The sequence below is a fragment of the Petromyzon marinus genome, chromosome 80 (assembly GCF_048934315.1).
Source record: "Petromyzon marinus isolate PM22_M1 ecotype Great Lakes invasive population chromosome 80, UKy_Petmar_22M1.pri1.0, whole genome shotgun sequence".
NCBI classification, from domain to species: domain Eukaryota; kingdom Metazoa; phylum Chordata; class Hyperoartia; order Petromyzontiformes; family Petromyzontidae; genus Petromyzon; species Petromyzon marinus.
The window spans coordinates 11,514,551-11,537,833 of record NC_133746.1 but is presented as its reverse complement, the minus strand read 5'-3'; the positions used below and the strand labels follow the sequence as shown (position 1 = coordinate 11,537,833).

The following is a 23,283-nucleotide window of genomic DNA, read 5'->3' as shown; positions in this document are numbered from 1 at the left end:
GTGTGTGTGTGTACGCTGTGTGTGTGTACACTGTGTGTGTGTGTGTACACGCTGTGTGTGTGCTCGAGGCGTTCTTCATCCCATGGTCACCGTCACCTCCCTTCCACTCCGCCTGCAAGACGACAACAACAACGACGAGGAAGTGGGAGGGAGGTGGGAGGGAGGGGGACAGAGGGGGAGGGAGGGGTTGGGGGTGGGTGGGAAGGAGGGAGGGGATGGGAGGAAGGGGGAGGGAGGGAGGAGGAGGGAGGTGCTGGGGGAGGGAGGGGGTAGGAGGGAGGAGGCGGGAGGGGGTGGGAAGGAGGGAGGGGCTGGGGGAGGGAGGGGCTGGGGGAGGGAGGGGGTGGGAGGGGCTGTGGGAGGGAGGGGCTGGGGGAGGGAGGGGGTGGGAGGGAGGGGGTGGGAGGGAGGGGCTAGGGGAGGGAGGGGTGGGAAGGAGGGAGGGGCTGGAGGAGGGGGTGGGAGGGAGGGGGAGGGAAGGAGGGGCTGGGGGAGTGAGGGGGAGGGAGGGGGAGGGAGGGGCTGGGAGGGAGGGCGTGAGTCTTTTCCCGACAGGCAACGCTGTCGTGGACAGTGCTGTGGGGGGGAGGGCCAATTCCGATTGGCCTTTCCCCTCATGGCGTCTGTGACCACCTCAGCGGCTAAACGGGGATTCTGGACAGGTGCGAGGGGCTGGTAACCCCTCCACCTTCAATTAATTACCACTAAACTACGACTGAAATATGTAACTAATAAGCTTGTGCCGGAGGCACCGGGGGGACAGGCGTCTATGACGTCTCCTTGCCAAACCCCATTTAGCGGAGCCAGGAGATTGAACATCTACCCTCGGGGCTCCTCCAGAAACAGCAAAAAACCACTACGTGTGGCCGCGTGGAATGTTCGAACACTCACTGCGGAGGAGAGGCTGCCACTCCTCTGTCGGGAGCTGTACCGGTATCGCCTGGATCTCTGTGGCATTCAGGAGGTCCGGTGGACCGGCTCTGGCTCCTGCCACCATAAGGGGTGGACAGTCCTCTACTCGGGGCAGCAGACTGCCAAACAACAGGGTGTGGCTCTTCTTCTGAACGAAATAATGAAGGGGACGTGGGAGCGTGGCAGTGAGGTGTGGGAAGCTGTAAGCCCCAGGCTACTTGGGCTCGCCTTCCCATCAACCGGAGGCGAGGAGTGGTGGTCGTGGTTACTTATGCCCCCAACGAAGACGAACATCCGTGGAGGGATGCAGGCAAGGCCAATGAGTCAGATGCCTTCTATGACCTCCTGTCGCAGGTGCTGGCTAAAGTGGCCCCTCGGGATAGAGTCATCTTGTTGGGTGACTTCAATGCCCGAGTTGGTCATGATGCTGGCACCTGGTCTGGAGTGATTGGAGGGCATGGGCCAGATCAGCTCAATAACAACGGTAGGAGGCTGCTAGATTTTTTGTGCAGCCCATGGGCTTGTAATTACCAATACGCTGTTCCAGCATCAGCGCATCCACACAACATCGTGGATGCAGGCCGGGTCCAAGCAAGAACATCTGCTGGACTACATAGTGACGGACCAGCGGATGCGAGCCCATGTCCTCGACACCAGGACCTACCGTGGGGCTGATCTACCCTCTGACCATCGACTAGTCATTGGTAAGATGCACCTGCCATTCTTCCACTCCGGTGGTGGGTGTACACCCAGGACCCCATTCAAACCTAAAGTGGCCTGGTCTCAGTTATCTGATGAAAGTTGCAAGCGAGAATTTCATCATCGCTTGCGGCTGGCGTTGGCATCGTCCCCCACTCCTCCAGATGTCGAGGGTAAATGGGCGAGGTTTAGGACTGTGACTCATGCAGCTGCAATGGCTGCTTTGGGTACACGGTCCAGACCTCCCCAGAGACCCTGGCTGACAGAGGAGATGTTCAAGCAGGCTGAGAAAAGCGACAGGCCCATTCTCATCGCAACAGCATCCCACGTCGGAGAATGAGGAGGCTTACAGCAGCCTTCGCTCAGAGGTTCGGAGAGCCGTGAGGCGCTGCAAGGATGATGGGTGGTGGTCGCGGGTTGCTGAGGAGATGGAGTCTGACTCAATGGCCTGCGATTACAAATCCCTATTAAATTCCATCAAAAAAGTAACCTGCAGCGCCACACCTATTACTATAATTAGGAGAAAGAACGGTGATCCAATCTCCGACCCTCAGCAACAGGTTTGCAGATTTGCTGAACATTTCTGTGAGGTCCTGGGGGAGGGGAAATCCCTCAGCCTGGAAAACAACGTGGGATGAATGGGGATGACCCTGCTGAGGCTGCGGTGCCTCAAGAATTGAAAGAAGTCACCCCCTGTGAGTGGCTGTCTGAAGTGCCATCTGTTGAGGAAGTACTGAAGGCGATCCAGAGTCTGAGACCAGGAAAGGCACCGGGCAGAGATGATCTCCCAATCAAAATCCTGAGGGAGGGTGGCGTTTGTGCACAGACTACCCTAAATGACATCATAACAACAGTCTGGACCACTGGACGGGTTCCGCAGGATTGGAAGGATGCCCTGGTGTTCCCCATCTTTAAGAAGGGAGACCGCACAGACTGTAACAACTACAGGGGCATCTCACTCCTCAGTGTGCCGGGAAAGGTCCTGGCAAGGATTATTCAGCATCGCCTTGCCAGGCACTCTGAGGAGAGGCTTGCGGAGCCCCAATGCGGTTTCAGGAAAGGGCGGTCCTGCACAGATGCCATATTTTCTGTTCGTTTGCTACAGCAGAGGTGTAGGGAATTCCAAGAAGAGCTACATCTCTGCTTTATTGACCTCGTCAAGGCCTATGATACCATCAGTCAGCCTGGGCTCTGGGTTGTTCTTCGTGCTTTCGGAGTCCCTGACCCTCTGCTCATGATCATTAAGTACCTTCATGATGGTGAGCGGGCCCGGGTAAAACTACGTGGCCGCAAGTCTATTCCCTGTACACCTTGGAGTGCGACAGGGATGTCCTCTGGCTCTCACATTATTTAACATATATTATGACCACGTAGTTCGTGACGCCTTCAATAGCTGTACCAGAGGAATTTCCATCTGGTACACATACAATGGGAGACTGATCGATGCCCGGGTGCGGTCAAGGGATGGCTCCCAGTTGGTCAACCACGTAATGTATGCCAACAACCTGGTAATTGCAGCTCACTCAGAGGAGGTGTTGGAGGCGCTGCTGCTGAGACTGGAGCGTGCCACTAAGAGGTGAGGCCTTACCATCAGCCCAAACAAATCGAAGCACCTGCCTGGGTACTTTGTACCATCGGGCACTCCACCCCCACAACTCCCAATCGGTGATGGGGCAGTTTTGGAGAGAGTGGAGAGTTTCCCCTACCTATGCAGTGTGCTTATGACCGGCTTAAGTTTATCAGCAGACGTCTCACTCCGGATCAGTCGAGCGGCAATATCTTTTCATCGGTTGCGTAACGCTGTGTGGAAGCTACCTGGTCTGTCGCTCCGCACTAAGCTTCAGGTCTTCTTGGCCACGGTCATTCCCTCCCTTCTCTACACTTGCGAAACGTGGACCCCCCTAATGGAACATCTTCGCCGGTTAGAAACATTTAGGCTGGCCTGCCTACGATCAATCCTGGGTTTAACCAGGCTGGATTGTGTGAGGAGCTCACAAATCCTCGTCAGATCTAGGCAAGGTCCCATCGGTGAGCTCCTCCGGCAGGCAAGGCTGCGTCGGCTGGGTCATGTATCCCGCATGCCCAGCCACCGCATGCCCAAACAGCTTTTGTTCGGCCGGATCGAGGGGGCTAAATGGGCGTGGCACGGGCTAGAGAAGAGATGGAGTGACGTGGTACAGGAGGACGTGCAGCTGAGTGGACTTGCCGATGACCGGTACCAGCAGTGTCAAGATCGGCCTCTGTGGAGGAGGCTCGTGAAGGACGCTACTACTGGGCAGTTGGAGGCAGTCGCCCTCCAACAACAACGGAGGATGGAGGAGCGACGCTCACAACAACGAGCGGAGCGCCGGGTGGCTAAAGCACAGCAGGTTGGCACGGTAGGGGGCACAGGTGGTGCATCAGCCAGTCATCTCAGTCATCTCAGTCAGTCGACCCGTGGCACCTGCTGGGTCTGCCCCGTGACCTCCTGCCAGCGGGCGTTCGACACGTCACGTGGCCTCAAGGTGCACATGGCCTGGCACAGGCGTTGTGGTGACGTCACCGCCACTTAGTGGCGAATGGCGGTTGTTGTTGTTGTTGGTGGGAGACGGAGGGAGGTGGTGGGAAGGAGGGGGTGGGGGAGGGCGTCACCTGGGTTGCGTCACGGTGCCCACGTGACTTGCTAGTCGGAGTTTGCTTCTTGCCGAATGGCCCCGCACAGCATGGCGCTGATCACGAGGCCGGCGACCTGCAGTGGGGGAGGGGCACAACAGCAGCCAGGGGGCGCAGTGGGAAGTACAGGGGGGACGATGACGATGACGATGTTGATGATGACGACGATGACGATGACGACGATGACGATGATGACGTAACGCACCATCATGACGCCGAAGCCGATGCCGACAGCGGCGATGATGTAGACCCTCTGGGAGTAGATTTCGTCGATGCGGCTGTTACAGTCCTGCAAGCACAGGGGGAGTCAAACACACAGAGACTCAAATACATACTCACTCACACACTCACACACACACTCACACACACACTCACACACACACTCACACACAGACTCACACACACACACACTCACACACAGACTCACACACAGACTCACACACAGAGACTCACACACACACTCACTCACACACTCACACACAGACTCACACACAGAGACTCACACACACACTCACTCACACACTCACATACTCACTCACACTCTCACACAACAACAACAACAACCGCCATTCGCCACTAAGTGGTGGTGACGTCACCACGACGCTTGTGCCAGGCTATGTGCACCCTGAGGCCACGTGAAGTGTCGAACGCCCGCTGGCAGGAGGTCACGGGGCAGACCCAGGTGCCACGGGTCGACTGACTGAGATGACTGGCTGGTGCACCACCTGTGCCCCCTACTGTGCGAACCTGCTGTGCTTTAGGCACCCGGCACTCCGCTCGTTGTTCTGAGCGTCGTTCCTCCGCCCTCCGTTGTTGTTGGAGGGCGACTACCTCCAACTGCCCAGTAGCGTCCTTCACGAGCCTCCTCCACAGAGGCCGATCTTGACACCGCTGGTACCAGTCATCGGCAAGTCCACTCAGCTCCACGTCCTCCTGTACCACATCACTCCATCTCTTCTCTAGCCCGTGCCGTGCCCGCTTAGCCCCCTCAATCCGGCCAAACAAAAGCTGTTTCGGCATGCGGTGGCTGGGCATGCGGGCTACATGACCCAGCCATTGCAGCCTTGCCTGCCGGAGGAGCTCACCGATGGGACCCTGCCCAGATCTTTCAAGGATTTGTGAGCTCCTCACACAATCCAGTCTGGTTAAACCCAGGATGGATCGTAGGCAGGCCAGCCTAAATGTTTCTAATCGGCGAAGATGTTCCATTAGGGGGGTCCACGTTTCGCAAGCGTAGAGAAGGGAGGGAATGACCGTGGCCGAGAAGACCTGAAGCTTAGTGCGGAGAGACAGACCAGGTAGCTTCCACACAGCGTTACGCAACCAATGAAAAGATATTGCCGCTCGACTGATTCGGAGTGAGACCTCTGCTGTTAAACTGGAGCCAGTCATAAGCAAACTGCCCAGGTATGGGAAAATCTCCACTCTCTCCACAACTGCCCCATCACTGATTGGGAGTTGTGGGGGTGGAGTGTCCGATGGTACAAAATACCCAGGCAGGTGCTTAGTTTTGGTGGGGCTGATGGTAAGGCCCCACCTCTTAGTGGCACGCTCCAGTCTCAGCAGCAGCGTCTCCAACTCCTCCTCTGACTGAGCAGCTATTACCAAATCATCAGCATACATAACGTGGTTGAGCAATAGGGAGTCATCCCTTGACCGCACCCGGGCATCGATTAGCCTCCCATTATATCTGTACCATATGGAGATTCCCCCGGTACAGCTATTGAAGGCTTCACGAACTACGTGGTCAAAATAGATGTTAAATAATGTGGGAGCCAGAGGACATCCCTGTCGCACCCCAAGGTGTACAGGGAATGGCTCTGACTCCCGGCCACGTAGTTTTACCCGGGCCCGCTCACCATCATGAAGGTCCTTAATGATCGTGAGCAGAGGGTCAGGTACTCCAAAAGCACGAAGAACGACCCAGAGCCCAGGCCTACTGATGGTATCATAGGCCTTGACCAGGTCAATAAAGCAGAGATGTAGGTCTTGTTGGAATTCCCTACACCTCTGCTGTAGCAGACGGACAGAAAATATGGCATCTGTGCAGAACCGCCCTTTCCTGAAACCGCATTGGGGCTCCGCAAGCCTCTCCTCAGCGTGCCTGGCAAGGCGATGCTGAATAATCCTTGCCAGGACCTTTCCCGGCACACTGAGGAGTGAGATGCCCCTGTAGTTGTTACAGTCTGTGCGGTCCCCCTTCTTAAAAAGGGGGACCACCAGGGCATCCTTCCAATCCTGCGGAACCCGTCCAGTGGTCCAGACTGTTGTTATGATGTCATATAGGGCAGTCTGTGCACAAACGCCACCCTCCCTCAGCATTTCGCTTGGGAGATCATCTCTGCCCGCTGCCTTTCCTGGTCTCAGACTCCGGATCGCCTTCAATACTTCCTCAGCAGATGGCACCTCAGCCAGCCACTCACAGGGGGTGACTTCTTCGAATATTTGAGGCACCGCAGCCTCAGCAGGGTCATCCTCACTTTGTGCCACGATGTTTTCCTGGCTGAGGGATTTTCCCTCCCCCAGGACCTCACAGAAATGCTCAGCAAATCTGCAAACCTGTTCCTGGGGGTCGGAGATTGGATCACCGTTTTTTCCCCTAATGATGGTAATAGGTGTGGTGCTGCAGGTTACTTTTTTGATGGAGTTAAATAGAGATTTGTGATCACGGGCCACTGAGGCAGACTCCATCTCCTCAGCAACCCGTGACCACCACCCATCCTTGCAGCGCCTCAGGGCTCTCCGAACCTCCGAGCGAAGGCTGCGGTAAGCCTCCTCATTCTCTGACGTGAGATTCTGTAGCCGATGACAGTGGGCCTGTCGCTTTTTCTCAACCATCCTGAACACCTCCTCTGTCAGCCAGGGTCTCTGGGGAGGTCTGGACCGCGTACCCAAAGCAGCCATTGCAGCTGCATGAGTCACAGTCCTAAACCTCGCCCATTTACCCTCGACATCAGGAGGAGTCGGGGACGATGCCAATCCCAGCCGCAAGCGATGATGATATTCTCGCTTGCAACTTTCATCAGATAACTGAGACCAGGCCACTTTATGTTGGAATGGGGTCCTGGGTGTACACCCACCACCGGAGTGGAAGAATGGCAGGCGCATCTTACAGATGACTAGTCGATGGTCAGAGGGCAGATCAGCTCCACGGTAGGTCCTGGTGTCAAGGACATGGGCTCGCATTCGCTGGTCCGTCACTATGTAGTCCAGCAGATGTTCTTGCATGGACCCGGCATGTATCCATGATGTTGTGTGGATGCGCCGATGCCGGAACAGCGTGTTGGTAATTACAAGCCCATGGGCTGCACAAAAATCTAGCAGCCTCCTACCGTTGTTATTGAGCTGATCTGGCCCATGCCTTCCAATCACTCCAGACCAGGTGCCAGTATCATGACCAACTCGGGCATTGAAGTCACCCAACATGATGACTCTATCCCGAGGGGCCACTTTAGCCAGCACCTGTGACAGGAGGTCATAGAAGGCATCTGACTCATCGGCTTTGCCTGCATCCCTCCACGGATGTTCATCTTCGGTGGGGGCATAAGTAACCACGACCACCATTCCTCGCCTCCGGTTGATGGGAAGGCGAGCCCAAAGTAGCCTGGGGCTTACAGCTTCCCACACCTCACCGCCACGCTCCCATGCCCCCTTCATTCTTTTGTTCAAAAGAAGACCCACACCCTGTTGTTTGGCAGTCTGCTGCCCCGAGTAGAGGACTGTCCACCCCTCATGGTGGCAGGAGCCAGAGCCGGTCCACCGGACCTCCTGAATGCCGCATAGATCCAGGCGGTACCGGTCCAGCTCCCGACAGAGGAGTGGCAGCCTCTCCTCTGCAGTGAGCGTTCGAACATTCCATGTGGCCACCCGTAGTGGCTTTTTGTTGTTTCTGGAGTAGCCCCGAGGGTAGGTATTCAATCTCCTGGATCCGCCAATTGGGGTTTGGCCAGGAGACGTCATAGACGCCTGGCCTCCTGGTGCCTCCGGCACAAGCTTATTTGTTACATATTTCAGTTTAATTCGTGGTTTCGTGGTAATTAATTGAAGGTGGAGGGGTTACCAGCCCCTCGCACCCGTCCAGAGCCCCCGTTTAGCCCCTGTGGTGGACACATATGCCATGAGGGTAGGAGCCAATCAAAATTGGATCTCCCCCCACAGCGCTATCCACGACAGAGTTGCCCGTCCGGCACTCACACACACACTCACACACAGACTCACACACAGACTCACTCACACACACACCCACACACTCTCACACACTCACACACACACACGGAGACTCACACACACACACTCACTCACACACTCACACACTCACTCACACACACACTCACACACTCACACACACACAAACACACTCACACACACACAGACTCAACAACAACAACAACCGCCATTCGCCACTAAGTGGCGGTGACGTCACCACGACGCTTGTGCCAGGCTATGTGCACCCTGAGGCCACGTGAAGTGTCGAACGCCTGCTGGCAGGAGGTCACGGGGCAGACCCAGGTGCCACGGGTCGACTGAGATGACTGGCTGATGCACCACACAGACTCACACACAGACTCACACACAGACTCACACACACTCACACACACACTCACACACAGACTCACACACTCTCACACACAGACTCACACACTCACACACAGACTCACACACAGAGACTCACACACTCACACACAGACTCACACACAGACTCACACACCGACTCACACACAGACTCACACAGACACTCACACACTCACACACAGACTCACACACACACTCACACACAGACTCACACACACAGACTCACACAACAACAACCGCCATTCGCCACTAAGTGGCGGTGACGTCGCCACGACGCTTGTGCCAGGCTATGTGCACCCTGAGGCCACGTGAAGTGTCGAACGCCCGCTGGCAGGAGGTCACGGGGCAGACCCAGGTGCCACGGGTCGACTGACTGAGATGACTGGCTGATGCACCACCTGTGCCCCCTACTGTGCCAACCTGCTGTGCTTTAGCCACCCGGCGCTCCGCTCGTTGTTCTGAGCGTCGCTCCTCCGCCCTCCGTTGTTGTTGGAGGGCGACTACCTCCAACTGCCCAGTAGCATCCTTCACGAGCCTCCTCCACAGAGGCCGATCTTGACACCGCTGGTACCAGTCATCGGCAAGTCCACTCAGCTCCACGTCCTCCTGTACCACATCACTCCATCTCTTCTCTAGCCCGTGCCGCGCCCGCTTAGCCCCCTCAATCCGGCCAAGCAAAAGCTGTTTCGGCATGCGGTGGCTGGGCATGCGGGCTACATGACCCAGCCATCGCAGCCTTGCCTGCCGGAGGAGCTCACCGATGGGACCCTGCCCAGATCTTTCAAGGATTTGTGAGCTCCTCACACAATCCAGTGTGGTTAAACCCAGGATGGATCGTAGGCAGGCCAGCCTAAATGTTTCTAACCGGCGAAGATGTTCCATTAGGGGGGTCCACGTTTCTCACACAGACTCACACACACACTCACACACACACAATCACACACACACAATCACACACACACAATCACACACACACAATCACACACACACAATCACACACACACAATCACACACACACAATCACACACACACAATCACACACACACAATCACACACACACAATCACACACACACAATCACACACACACAATCACACACACTCACACACACACAATCACACACACTCACACACACACACTCACACACACACAATCACACACAATCACACACACTCACACACACACAATCACACACACTCACACACACACAGACCCACACACACACACACACAGACTCAAAGACAAAGACAAAGATCCCCCGTATAGCCTTAACAGACTGTAGGGGCAAGTGCTGTTAGCGAGCACCTATGAAGGCCGGTAACGGTACACGAGGGGGTGGGTGGCCAGCACCACGCCCGACCGCCTTTGTCTCCCTAGTGACGATGTTTACACACCGCACAAGGTACTCATTTGAGGCTGAGTCGACCTAGGGGAGGCCCGGGACCGGTTCAGATAATCGTCACTGGTGTTGGCCGTGAGCGGGAATCGAACCCGGGTCGCCAGGTTCATAGTGCAGCGCGCTAACCGCTACACTATCGCTCCCCACACACACAGACTCACACACACTCACACACACACTCACACACACACTCACACAGACTCACTCACACACACACTCACACACTCACTCACACACTCACACACAGACTCACACACAGACTCACACACACTCACACACACACTCACACACACACTCACACACACTCACACACAGACTCACCCACACACTAACAAACAGACCCACACACAGACTCACCCACACGCTCACCCACCCACCCACTCACCCACCCACTCACTCACTCACCCACTCACTCACTCACCCACCCACCCACCCACTCACTCACCCACTCACTCACTCACCCACTCACCAGCCCACCCAATCACCCACTCACTCACTCACCCACCCACTCACTCACCGACCCACTCACCCACTCACTCACTCACCCACCCACTCACTCATCCACTCACTCACTCACCCACCCACTCATTCACTCACCCACCCACTCACTCACTCACCCACCCACCGACTCACTCACTCACCCACTCACTCACCCACTCACGCACTCACGCACTCACCCACTCACTCACGCACTCACCCACTCACTCACTCACTCACCCACCCACTCACTCACCCACCCACCCACCCACTCACTTACTCACTCACCCACCCACTCACGCACTCACCCACTCACCCACTCACGCACTCACCCACTCACCAGCCCACCCACAGACTCACCCACCCACTCACTTACTCACCCACTCACCAGCCCACCCACAGACCCACCCACACACCCACCCACACACCCACTCACACACCCACGCACTCACCCACGCACCCACTCACTCACTCACCAGCCCACCCAATCACTCACTCACCCACAGACTCACCAGCCCACCCACAGACTCACCCACACACTCACACACCCACCCACCCATTCACCCACCCACTCCACCCACTCTGCTTGGCGAAGGGAGTCACAGCACGGGGCGTCATCCCGCTCGGTCAGCTCAGCCACAACCACTCCGACTCACCATGTCTGGTTTGAGCCATGCCTCGATTATGTTCTTGTCGTTGGGGCAGAGACCTGGGACCAGTGATGACAGGGTGCTCGAGACCTTCCCTGTGGCACAGCAGTTGAGCTGCGTGGAGAGACACACGGGCGGGGAGTGGGTGGGTCAGTGAGTGGGTGAGTGGGTGAGTGAGTGGGTGAGTGAGTGGGTGGGTGAGTGGGTGGGTGGGTGAGTGGGTGGGTGGGTGAGTGGGTGGGTGGGTGAGTGGGTGGTTGGGTGGTTGAGTGGGTGGGTGGGTGAGTGGGTGAGTCAGTCGATGGCTGGGTGGGTGAGTGAGTGAGTAAATGAGTGGATGGCTGGGTGGGTGGGTGAGTCAGTCGATGGCTGGGTGAGTGAGTGAGTGGATGGCTGGGTGGGTGAGTGAGTGAGTGGGTGAGTAGGTGAGTGAGTGGATGAGTGGATGGCTGGCTGGGTGAGTGAGTGGGTGAGTGAGTGAGTGAGTGGGTGAGTGAGTGAGTGGGTGAGTGAGTGGATGTCTGGCTGGATGAGTGAGTGGGTGAGTGAGTGGATATCTGGCTGGGTGAGTGAGTGAGTGGGTAAGTGGGTAAGTGGGTGGGTGAGTGAGTGGATGTCTGGCTGGGTGAGTGAGTGAGTGGATGGCTGGCTGGCTGGGTGAGTGAGTGTGTGGGTGAGTGGATGGCTGGCTGGGTGAGTGAGTTGGTGAGTGACTGAGTGGGTGGATGGCTGGCTGGCTGGCTGGGTGAGTGAGTGAGTGGGTAAGTGAGTGAGTGGGTGAGTGAGTGGATGGCTGGCTGGGTGAGTGAGTGGATGGCTGGGTGAGTGAGTGAGTGGGTGAGTGAGTGGATGGCTGGCTGGGTGAGTGAGTGGATGGCTGGGTGAGTAGGTGAGTAAGTGGGTGAGTGGGTGAGTGAGTGAGTGAGTGGATGGTTGTCTGGCTGGGTGAGTGAGTGAGTGGGTAAGTGGATGGCTGGGTGAGTGAGTAGGTGAGTAAGTGGGAGAGTGGGTGAGTGAGTGAGTGGATGGTTGTCTGGCTGGGTGAGTGAGTGAGTGGGTAAGTGGATGGCTGGGTGAGTGAGTAGGTGAGTAAGTGGGTGAGTGGGTGAGTGAGTGAGTGGATTGTTGTCTGGCTGGGTGAGTGAGTGAGTGGGTAAGTGAGTGAGTGAGTGCGTTAGTGAGTGGATGGCTGGGTGGGTGAGTGAGTGGGTGAGTGAGTGAGTGAGTGGATGAGTGGGTGAGTAAGTGAGTGAGTGGGTGAGTGAGTGGATGGTTGGGTGAGTGAGTGAGTGGGTGAGTGAGTGAGTGGATGAGTGAGTAAGTGAGTGAGTGGGTGAGTGAGTGAGTGAGTGGATGTCTGGCTGGGTGAGTGAGTGGGTGATCGCTCACCTCCTTGTGGATGGCTATGAGTGCCGTCTTGGTGTAGCTCGACCGTTCTTTCACATATTTCGTGAACAAGCAGCTGTAGTTGTCCTTGAACTCCTGCCGAATCTGTGGCGCAGCAGCGATGGGGCGATTAGAGCGTCAAGAACCACGTTGGCATGGAGATGTTAACTACCTCGCCTGGTACACAGGAGGTCGTGGGTTCCATGCCTTGCCCCTGACGCCTGCTGTATATATTTGGAATCCCCGTGTCTCTCTCTAACCTCGTGATGAGATGTTAACTACCTCGCCTGGTACTCACAGGAGGTCGTGGGTTCCATGCCTTGACCCTGACGACCTGCTGTATATATTTGGAATCCCCGTGTCTCTCTCTAACCTCGTGATGAGATGTTAACTACCTCGCCTGGTACTCACAGGAGGTCGTGGGTTCCATGCCTTGCCCCTGACGCCTGCTGTATATATTTGGAATCCCCGTGTCTCTCTCTAACCTCGTGATGAGATGTTAACTACCTCGCCTGGTACTCACAGGAGGTCGTGGGTTCCATGCCTTGACCCTGACGACCTGCTGTATATATTTGGAATCCCCGTGTCTCTCTCTAACCTCGTGATGAGATGTTAACTACCTCGCCTGGTACACAGGAGGTCGTGGGTTCCATGCCTTGCCCCTGACGCCTGCTGTATATATTTGGAATCCCCGTGTCTCTCTCTAACCTCGTGATGAGATGTTAACTACCTCGCCTGGTACTCACAGGAGGTCGTGGGTTCCATGCCTTGACCCTGACGCCTGCTGTATATATTTGGAATCCCCGTGTCTCTCTCTAACCTCGTGATGAGATGTTAACTACCTCGCCTGGTACTCACAGGAGGTCGTGGGTTCCATGCCTTGACCCTGACGACCTGCTGTAAATGTTTGGAATCCCCGTCTCTCTCTCTCTCTCTCCCCTCGTGGTGAGATGTTAACTACCTCGCCTGGTACACAGCAGGTCGTGGTGGAGTGGATTATTTTTAAATTTTCTCGCGGATCCTCCGCTTTTTTTTGCGCCCTCCGTGATTGCGAACGAAAGTCGGAGTTTGTGTCTGTCGTGATGGTGACACGTCCACGTGACGGTGACGTGTCCACGTGATGGTGACGTGTCCACGTGACGGTGACGTGTCCACGTGATGGTGACACGTCCACGTGATGGTGACACGTCCACGTGACGGTGACGTGTCCACGTGACGGTGACGTGTCCACGTGACGGTGACGCGTCCACGTGATGGTGACGTCCACGATGACGACGATGACGACGATGATGGCGACGATGATGACGATGACGGTGACGACGATGACGACGATGACGACGATGATGGCGACGATGATGACGATGACGACGATGACGACGATGATGACGATGACGATGACGCTGCTGCCGCAAACCTCGTCGAGTCTGCAGTCACTAACAATGGCAACGTTCGATCAAGACAAAACATCGACAGCAGGTGGTGGTGGTGGTGATGGTGGTGGTGGTGGTGGTGATGGTGGTGGTGGTGGTGGCGGAGGTGGTGGTGGTGGTGGTGGAGGTGGAGGTAGTGGTGGTGATGGTGGTGGTGGTGGTGGGAATGGTGGTGGTGGTGGTGATGGTGGTGGTGATGGTGGTGGTGGTGGTGATGGTGGTGGTGGTGGTGGTGATGGTGGTGGTGGTGATGGTGGTGATGGTGGTGTTGGAGGTGGTGGTGGTGGAGGTGGTGGTGGTGGTGGTGGTGTAGGTGGAGGTGGTGGTGGTGATGGAGGTGGTGGTGGTGGTGGTAATGGTGGTGATGGTGGTGGTGGTGGTAATGGTGGTGGTGGTGGTGGTGATGGTGGTGGTGTTGGAGGTGGTGGTAATGGTGGTGGTGATGATAATGGTGGAGGTGGCGTTGGTCGAGGTGGTGGTGGTGGAGGTGCTGGTGGTGGTGGAGGTGGTGGTGGTGGAGGTGATGGTGGTGATGGTGGTGATGGTGGTGGTGGAGGTGGCGGTGGTGGAGGTGGTGGTGGTGGTGGTGGTGGAGGTGGTGGTGATGGTGGTGGTGGTGGTGGAGGTGGTGGTGGTGGTGGTGGTGGAGTTGGTGGTGGTGGTGGTGGAGGTAGTGGTGATGGTGGTGGTGGTGGAGGTGGTGGTGGTGGTAGTGGGAGATGTTTAATAAACAGTGACCAGGCAGACAATAAATGATGAGCGGGGGGGGGGGGTGTTGTTGTTGTTGTTGACAGAGGAGTTTGGTGGCGGTGATGCTGAGTAATCTTAAGTCGATCCGTGCGTAAGTCCCAAATTTACTTCTGTCGATTGCAAACGCCTTGTCACGGCGTGTAGATACCACTGGATCTTCACGTTCTGCAGATGTAGATACCACTGGTTCTTCACGTTCTGCAGATGTAGATACCACTGGTTCTTCACGTTCTACAGATGTAGATGCCACTGGTTCTTCACGTTCTACAGATGTAGATGCCACTGGTTCTCCACGTTCTACAGATGTAGATGCCACTGGTTATTCACGTTCTGCAGATGTAAATGCCACTGGTTCTTCACGTTCTGCAGATGTAGATACCACTGGTTCTTCACGTTCTGCAGATGTAGATGCCACTGGTTCTTCACGTTCTGCAGATGTAGATGCCACTGGTGCTTCACGTTCTGCAGTTGTAGATGCGACTGGTTCTTCACGTTCTGCAGATGTAGATAACACTGGTTCTTCACGTTCTACAGATGTAGATACCACTGGTTCTTCAAGTTCTACAGATGAAGATGTCACTGGTTCTCCACGTTATGCAGATTTAGATGCCACTGGTTCTTCACGTTATGCAGATTTAGATGCCACTGGTTCTCCACGTTCTACAGATGTAGATAACACTGGATCTTCACGTTCTGCAGATGTAGATGCCACTAGTTCTTCACGTTCTACAGATGTAGATGCCACTGGTTCTTTACTTTCTGCATATGTAGATGCCACTGGTTCTTCACGTTCTGCAGATGTAGATGCCACTGCTTCTTCGCGTTCTGTAGATGTAGATGCCACTAGTTCTTCACGTTCTGCAGATGCAGATGCCACTGGTTCTTCACGTTTTTCAGATGTAGATGCCACTGGTTCTTCACGTTCTGTAGATGTAGATGCCACTAGTTCTTCACGTTCTGCAGATGTAGACGCCACTGGTTCGTCACGATCTTCAGATGTAGATGCCACTGGTTCTTCACGTTCTACAGATGTAGATGCCACTGGTTCTCCACGTACTACAGATGTAGATGCCACTGGTTATTGACGTTCTGCAGATGTAAATGCCACTGGTTCTTCACGTTCTGCAGATGTAGATACCACTGGTTCTTCACGTTCTGCAGATGTAGATGCCACTGGTTCTTCACGTTCTGCAGATGTAGATGCCACTGGTGCTTCACGTTCTGCAGTTGTAGATGCGACTGGTTCTTCACGTTCTGCAGATGTAGATAACACTGGTTCTTCACGTTCTACAGATGTAGATACCACTGGTTCTTCACGTTCTACAGATGAAGAAGTCACTGGTTCTCCACGTTATGCAGATTTAGATGCCACTGGTTCTTCACGTTATGCAGATTTAGATGCCACTGGTTCTCCACGTTGTACAGATGTAGATAACACTGGATCTTCACGTTCTGCAGATGTAGATGCCACTAGTTCTTCACGTTCTACAGATGTAGATGCCACTGGTTCTTTACTTTCTGCATATGTAGATGCCACTGGTTCTTCACGTTCTGCAGATGTAGATGCCACTGCTTCTTCGCGTTCTGTAGATGTAGATGCCACTAGTTCTTCACGTTCTGCAGATGCAGATGCCACTGGTTCTTCACGTTTTTCAGATGTAGATGCCACTGGTTCTTCACGTTCTGTAGATGTAGATGCCACTAGTTCTTCACGTTCTGCAGATGTAGACGCCACTGGTTCGTCACGATCTTCAGATGTAGATGCCACTGGTTCTTCACGTTCTACAGTTGTAGATGCTACTGGTTCTTCGTGTTCTGCAGATGTAGATGCCACTGGTTCTTCATGTTCTGCAGATGTAGATGCCACTGGTTCTTCACGTTCTGCAGATGTAGATGCAACGGGTTCTTCACGTTCTACAGATGTAGATGCCACTGGTTCTTCACCTTCCGCAGATGTAGATGCCACTGGTTCTTCACGTTCTGCAGATGTAGATGCCACTGCTTCTTCGCGTTCAGCAGATGTAGATGCCACTGGTTCTTCACGTTCTGCAGATGTAGATGCCACTGGTTCTTCGTGTTCTACAGATGTAGATGCCACTGGTTCTTCACCTTCCGCAGATGTAGATGCCACTGGTTCTTCACAGTCTGCAGATGTAGATGCCACTGGTTCTCCACGTTCTGCAGATGTAGATGCCACTGGTTCTTCACGTTCTGCAGATGTAGATGCCACGGGTTCTTCGTGTTCTGCAGATGTAGATGCCACTGGTTCTTCACGTTCTGCAGATGTAGATGCCACTGGTTCTTCACGTTCTGCAGATGTAGATACCACTGGTTCTTCACGTTCTACAGATGTAGATGCCACTGGTTCTTCACGTTCTACAGATGTAGATGCCACTGGTTCTCCACGTTCTACAGATGTAGATGCCACTGGTTATTCACGTTCTGCAGATGTAAATGCCACTGGTTCTTCACGTTCTGCAGATGTAGATACCACTGGTTCTTCACGTTCTGCAGATGTAGATGCCACTGGTTCTTCACGTTCTGCAGATGTAGATGCCACTGGTGCTTCACGTTCTGCAGTTGTAGATGCGACTGGTTCTTCACGTTCTGCAGATGTAGATAACACTGGTTCTTCACGTTCTACAAATGTAGATACCACTGGTTCTTCACGTTCTACAGATGAAGATGTCACTGGTTCTCCACGTTATGCAGATTTAGATGCCACTGGTTCTTCACGTTATGCAGATTTAGATGCCACTGGTTCTCCACGTTCTACAGATGTAGATAACACTGGATCTTCACGTTCTGCAGATGTAGATGCCACTAGTTCTTCACGTTCTACAGATGTAGATGCCACTGGTTCTTTACTTTCTGCATATGTAGATGCCACTGGTTCTTCACGTTCTGCAGATGTAGATGCCACTGCTTCTTCGCGTTCTGTAGATGTAGATGCCACTAGTTCTTCACGTTCTGCAGATGCAGATGCCACTGGTTCTTCACGTTTTTCAGATGTAGATGCCACTGGTTCTTCACGTTCTGTAGATGTAGATGCCACTAGTTCTTCACGTTCTGCAGATGTAGACGCCACTGGTTCGTCACGATCTTCAGATGTAGATGCCACTGGTTCTTCACGTTCTACAGTTGTAGATGCTACTGGTTCTTCGTGTTCTGCAGATGTAGATGCCACTGGTTCTTCATGTTCTGCAGATGTAGATGCCACTGGTTCTTCACGTTCTGCAGATGTAGATGCAACGGGTTCTTCACGTTCTACAGATGTAGATGCCACTGGTTCTTCACCTTCCGCAGATGTAGATGCCACTGGTTCTTCACGTTCTGCAGATGTAGATGCCACTGCTTCTTCGCGTTCAGCAGATGTAGATGCCACTGGTTCTTCACGTTCTGCAGATGTAGATGCCACTGGTTCTTCGTGTTCTACAGATGTAGATGCCACTGGTTCTTCACCTTCCGCAGATGTAGATGCCACTGGTTCTTCACAGTCTGCAGATGTAGATGCCACTGGTTCTCCACGTTCTGCAGATGTAGATGCCACTGGTTCTTCACGTTCTGCAGATGTAGATGCCACGGGTTCTTCGTGTTCTGCAGATGTAGATGCCACTGGTTCTTCACGTTCTGCAGATGTAGATGCCACGGGTTCTTCGTGTTCTGCAGATGTAGATGCCACTGGTTCTTCACCTTCCACAGATGTAGATGCCACTGGTTCTTCACGTTCTGCAGATGTAGATGACACTGTTTCTTCACGTTCTGCAGATGTAGATGCCACTGCTTCTTCACGTTCTGTAGATGTAGACGCCACTGGTTCTTCACGTCCTGTAGATGTAGATGCCACTGGTTCTTCACGTTCTGCAGATGTAGATTCCACTGGTTCTTCGCGTTCTGTAGATGTAGATGCCACTGGTTCTTCACGTTCTGTAGATGTAGATGCCACCACCGCCATCGACTGCATGGCGGTTGAACTCAGGATTCTCGGGCCGACCATGCAACGGGACATAACGGGACCGGGTGTGTTCGTGTCTCTAAAAGTTTGTAAGTCGATCGTTCCCAAGTAGAGGAGTCACTCTATTAGGAGCGATTTCAGAGCGAGATTACTGCGACGCTCGAGTGGACAGAGTGGGCAGCCGAGGGAGCGTGCCCTAATCTCTGCTTTTTTAAACTATTTTAACTCAAATTATCTTAGTGTCACCAGGTAAGGCCCCCCACTGACCTGCTATGTAGTAGCCCTTTGTCGTAAGCGACATCGCCACCACAAATTGTAGCAGCTCAACGAAGCAGCTCATCGTCATCGTGTAAATTTATAAACGCGTAGCGGTGTTGATTCTAAATTTGGTGGTTAAAAAACACTCGAGGAGGACCCTGGGAAAAATCCACGCGACCACGGGGAGAGAGACGCAGACTCCAAATCTACAGCAGCAGCAGCAGCAGGCATCGTCAGGGTCAGGATCGAACCCACGACCTCCTGGATACCAGGCGTTGTAGTCAACATCTCCTAGCCACCGTGATGATGATGAGAGAGAGAGAGAGAGACGCAGACTCCAAATATACAGCAGCAGCAGGCGTCGTCAGGGTCGGGATCGAACCCACGATCTCCTGCACACCAGGCGAGGTAGTCAACATCTCCTAGTGTGGCACTACGTACACTCACGACAACTGGGAGTCTGGCGGGTTGTGGATAGGTGATTGGTGAGCGCTTATCCACTCGCGAAGTTGCATCCCCGTGAACGTGCAAAACGTAACGTTTGATCAACGTTGGCCCGACGTTGGTCCAACGTTGGGTTAACGTCACGCGGGACATTGGGCAAACGTTGGATCCCAACCAATAGTTACACTATGGCCGCCATCGTCCGTGTCAACGAGAAGTTCAGACTTAAAAAACAACAACAACAACAACAACAACTTCCCAGTTACCGTGCAACTATGCAACGTTGGTTCAACGTTGAACCGACGTTGGACCGACGTTGGGCCAACGTTGGGCTAACGCTGTGGTGCGTTGGAGACTTCACCTTGTCTTTGTTGCTGACGGAGTAACCTCCGGCAGCCACCTCTGCTACCAAGATGAGCAGCAGACATAAGAAGTACTGGAGAGGTGGAGGAGGGGAACACGACACAACGATGAGCAGAGGGAGAGACACCACCCAGCCAGTGACACCACCCAGCCAGAGACACCACCCAGCCACAGAGACACCACCCAGCCACAGAGACATCACCCAGCCACAGAGACACCACCCAGCCAGAGACACCACCCAGCCAGAGACACCACCCAGCCACAGAGACACCACCCAGCCAGTGACACCACCCAGCCACAGAGACACCACCCAGCCACAGAGACACCACCCAGGCAGAGACACCACCCAGCCACAGAGACACCACCCAGCCACAGAGACACCACCCAGGCAGAGACACCACCCAGGCAGAGACACCACCCAGCCAGAGACACCACCCAGCCACAGAGACACCACCCAGCCACAGAGACACCACCCAGCCACAGAGACACCACCCAGGCAGAGACACCACCCAGCCACAGAGACACCACCCAGGGGTAGAGGTGGTGATGGGATCAATGGGGTAGAGTGGGTCACGTGACAGTTTGTGAGCTCCACTCACCGTTCCCAGCATGCATTGCGACTCCTTTGTGACTGCTCTGCACCCGAGGAATCCAGTGAGGATCATCAGAATCCCGGCTCCAATCAGAACGTAGACTCCTACACAGGCAAAGGTCCCCCATGTAGCCTCAGCAGACTGACGGGGCAAGTGCTGGTCTCAGAAACGTGGACCCCCCCACACACAAACAAAGCTCCCCCGTGTAGCCTCAGCAGACTGACGGGGCAAGTGCTCGTGAGCGAGTAGCGCCTACGAAGGCAAGGGGTAGGGGTGGCTAGCACCACGCCCGGCCGCCTTTGTCTCCCCGGTGTTCACCTCACGCCGCTGCGCCAGAGTTAAGCTCATTTGAGGCCGAGTCGACCTAGGGGTTGTAGGAGCAGGAGGAGGTGGCAGCTGACGAGGAGAGATGAGGAAGGGCTGGGGAGGGAGGCGAGTAAGGGGGGAAGTGAACGAGCGGACGTGGCATTACTCAGAGCCACACAGAGGGGACCACGTGGGTCAGACCACACACACATTCACGCACATTGTGGGTGTTTTACTTTAATAATTGTCAATTTATTTTTTTATTATTTTTAGCCTTAATTTTTTGTTCCATTTTTGTTATTTCGTCTTTTTTTATTATTGCTATGTAGCCGTTTATTTATTTCCTGCGTGACTTTGCCGAAAAGAACCAAGAAACTGCAATCACGAAAGCTTCAAGTCAACATTTAACACACACACACACGACTTGGGGCTGACGTCATCGTCACCATCATCATCATCATCACCAGCATCATCATCGTCGTCGTCGGTGTTCATCCAGCAGTGGATAGACCGCGGTGGTGATGGTTACTCAGACCACGTGTGGTTGTACCACACACACACACGAACAACGCGACGCTCGTGCCAGGCTGGGTGCACTTGGAGAGCACGTGTGATGCGGCTGAGACTGCTAGGCCGTAGTAGCCATCGAGTCAACATTGGGGGTGGGAAAATCTTCCACTTTGGGGGGGGGTCTGGGTCTGGGTTTGGGTTTGGGGGGGGGTCTCAACTTCAGAGTAAGTAAAATTTAAATGAAAAAACTTATTTTTAAAAACACGCTTTTATTAAATGTACCCCGACTATATTCTCAGCTCTTTCGGTAACGTCACGTCGAAGGGAAACAATGAAATAATTAAATATATATATATATATAACAATATAAAATTCTCACGACGTTTCGACCATAACACAAACGGTCGTCATCAGGTGTGAAAACCAACGGCAAGAAACGTCGTGGGAATTTTTTTTAAAAACACGCTTTTATTAAATGTACCCCGACTATATTCTCAGCTCTTTAGGTAAAGTCACGTCGAAGGGAAACAATAAAACAATAAAATATATATATAAAACAATAAAAATGTCTTGCCGTTGGTTTTTTTCACACCTGATGATGACCGTTTGCGTTATGGTCGAAACGTCGTGAGAATGTTTTATTGTTTTATATATATTTTATTGTTTTATTGTTTCCCCTTCTACGTGGTGACTTTACCGAAAGAGCTGAGAATATGAATCGCTGCAGTCACGCAAGCTTTAAATCAAAACGTACCCCACGAGTAACGTAAGAACTTCACGACTCCAAGAATCTGATCCCCCGAAGCTTGCCCACCACGTTAAGGGGGACCGCGGTCCAATCACAGCCAACGTGAGTGGGAGCGTGGACAATTAGACCCAAGCCGAAATATAACGTGTTAAAAACAATAATGTTTAAAATTATGGGTTTTTTTTACATTTTTTACGATAAAATATGGTATTGTCATCAGTTTGATATTAGTATAGCAAGTTAGCAGGCGATGCCACGTGGGGAAGTGGGTTAACATCGAGTTATAAGATTTGAGGATGCAGACAGAGTGAGTTAAATGAAAGCGTGTAAAAAAAATATGTAAATTTAAAAACGAATTTCCTGCCTAGAATATATAAAAAAAATTCACCAGCGCATGGGATGGAACTTTTATTTATATTTTTTACAATAATGTCTAAAAGTGTTATTGTATTTACATTGCTCTGTTTTAACTTTTTTTTACCATTTCTTGTTTAATTTTTATGTAACGGCAGAGATTAGGGATGAATAATAATAATTAATTTCCAATCATAACCGCGGTCATATTAACATAAATCTATGCGTTGATTTATGTGAAGACGAGTCCTAGATATTGTGACCAGGGTTTATCAAATTGTTGTTTTGTATTCACATAGCATAGCAATTATTATTACTTTTTAAATAAATATTTTATAGCAACATATTGGAGGGAGGAGGAGGGGTGGGGTGATGTGTGTGCCCCCCCCAAAGATATAATTTATAATTACGGCCTCGACTGAGAATCTGGGTTAGGTGCCCAGCCACGGAACTTGCGCCTCTATCTCCACTGAGCCACGACTTGCTGCGTTTTAGCCACCCGGCGCTACCGCTCGTTGTTGTGAGCTGGCGGCCGCACTCCGCTGCTGTCGGTGGAAAGAGCGGTCTGACTCCCCAAGTGCCCGACAGAATCATCATTATCAGCATCAGCAGCATCATCAGCATCATCAGCATCATCATCATCATCAGCATCATCAGCATCATCAGCATCATCATCAGCATCATTAGCATCAGCAGCAGCATCATCAGCAGCGTCCTTCACGAAGCCTCCGCGCTCTTACACAGAGACCAATCTTGACGCCGCTGGCTTACCGGTCAACGGCGAAGTTCACTCAGCTCCACGTCCTCCCGTGGCGCATCAGATTCG

At 53.3% G+C, this 23,283-nt stretch overlaps 1 protein-coding gene across 1 annotated transcript in view; it reads right to left on the bottom strand.

The window, feature by feature from the left end:
- The window catches only part of LOC116958591 (CD9 antigen-like), a 26,238-nt gene continuing 2,955 nt past the window's right edge, over positions 1–23,283 (bottom strand). The window contains exons 3-9 of the mRNA XM_076057267.1: positions 20,546–20,643; positions 19,945–20,019; positions 12,750–12,851; positions 11,367–11,474; positions 4,469–4,552; positions 4,243–4,339; positions 1–112 (exon numbers count right to left, since the gene is read on the bottom strand). Of these exons, the coding sequence (XP_075913382.1) occupies positions 4,274–4,339; positions 4,469–4,552; positions 11,367–11,474; positions 12,750–12,851; positions 19,945–20,019; positions 20,546–20,643 (533 nt within the window). The 3' untranslated portion in view covers positions 1–112; positions 4,243–4,273. The remainder of the gene's footprint in view (positions 113–4,242; positions 4,340–4,468; positions 4,553–11,366; positions 11,475–12,749; positions 12,852–19,944; positions 20,020–20,545; positions 20,644–23,283) is intronic.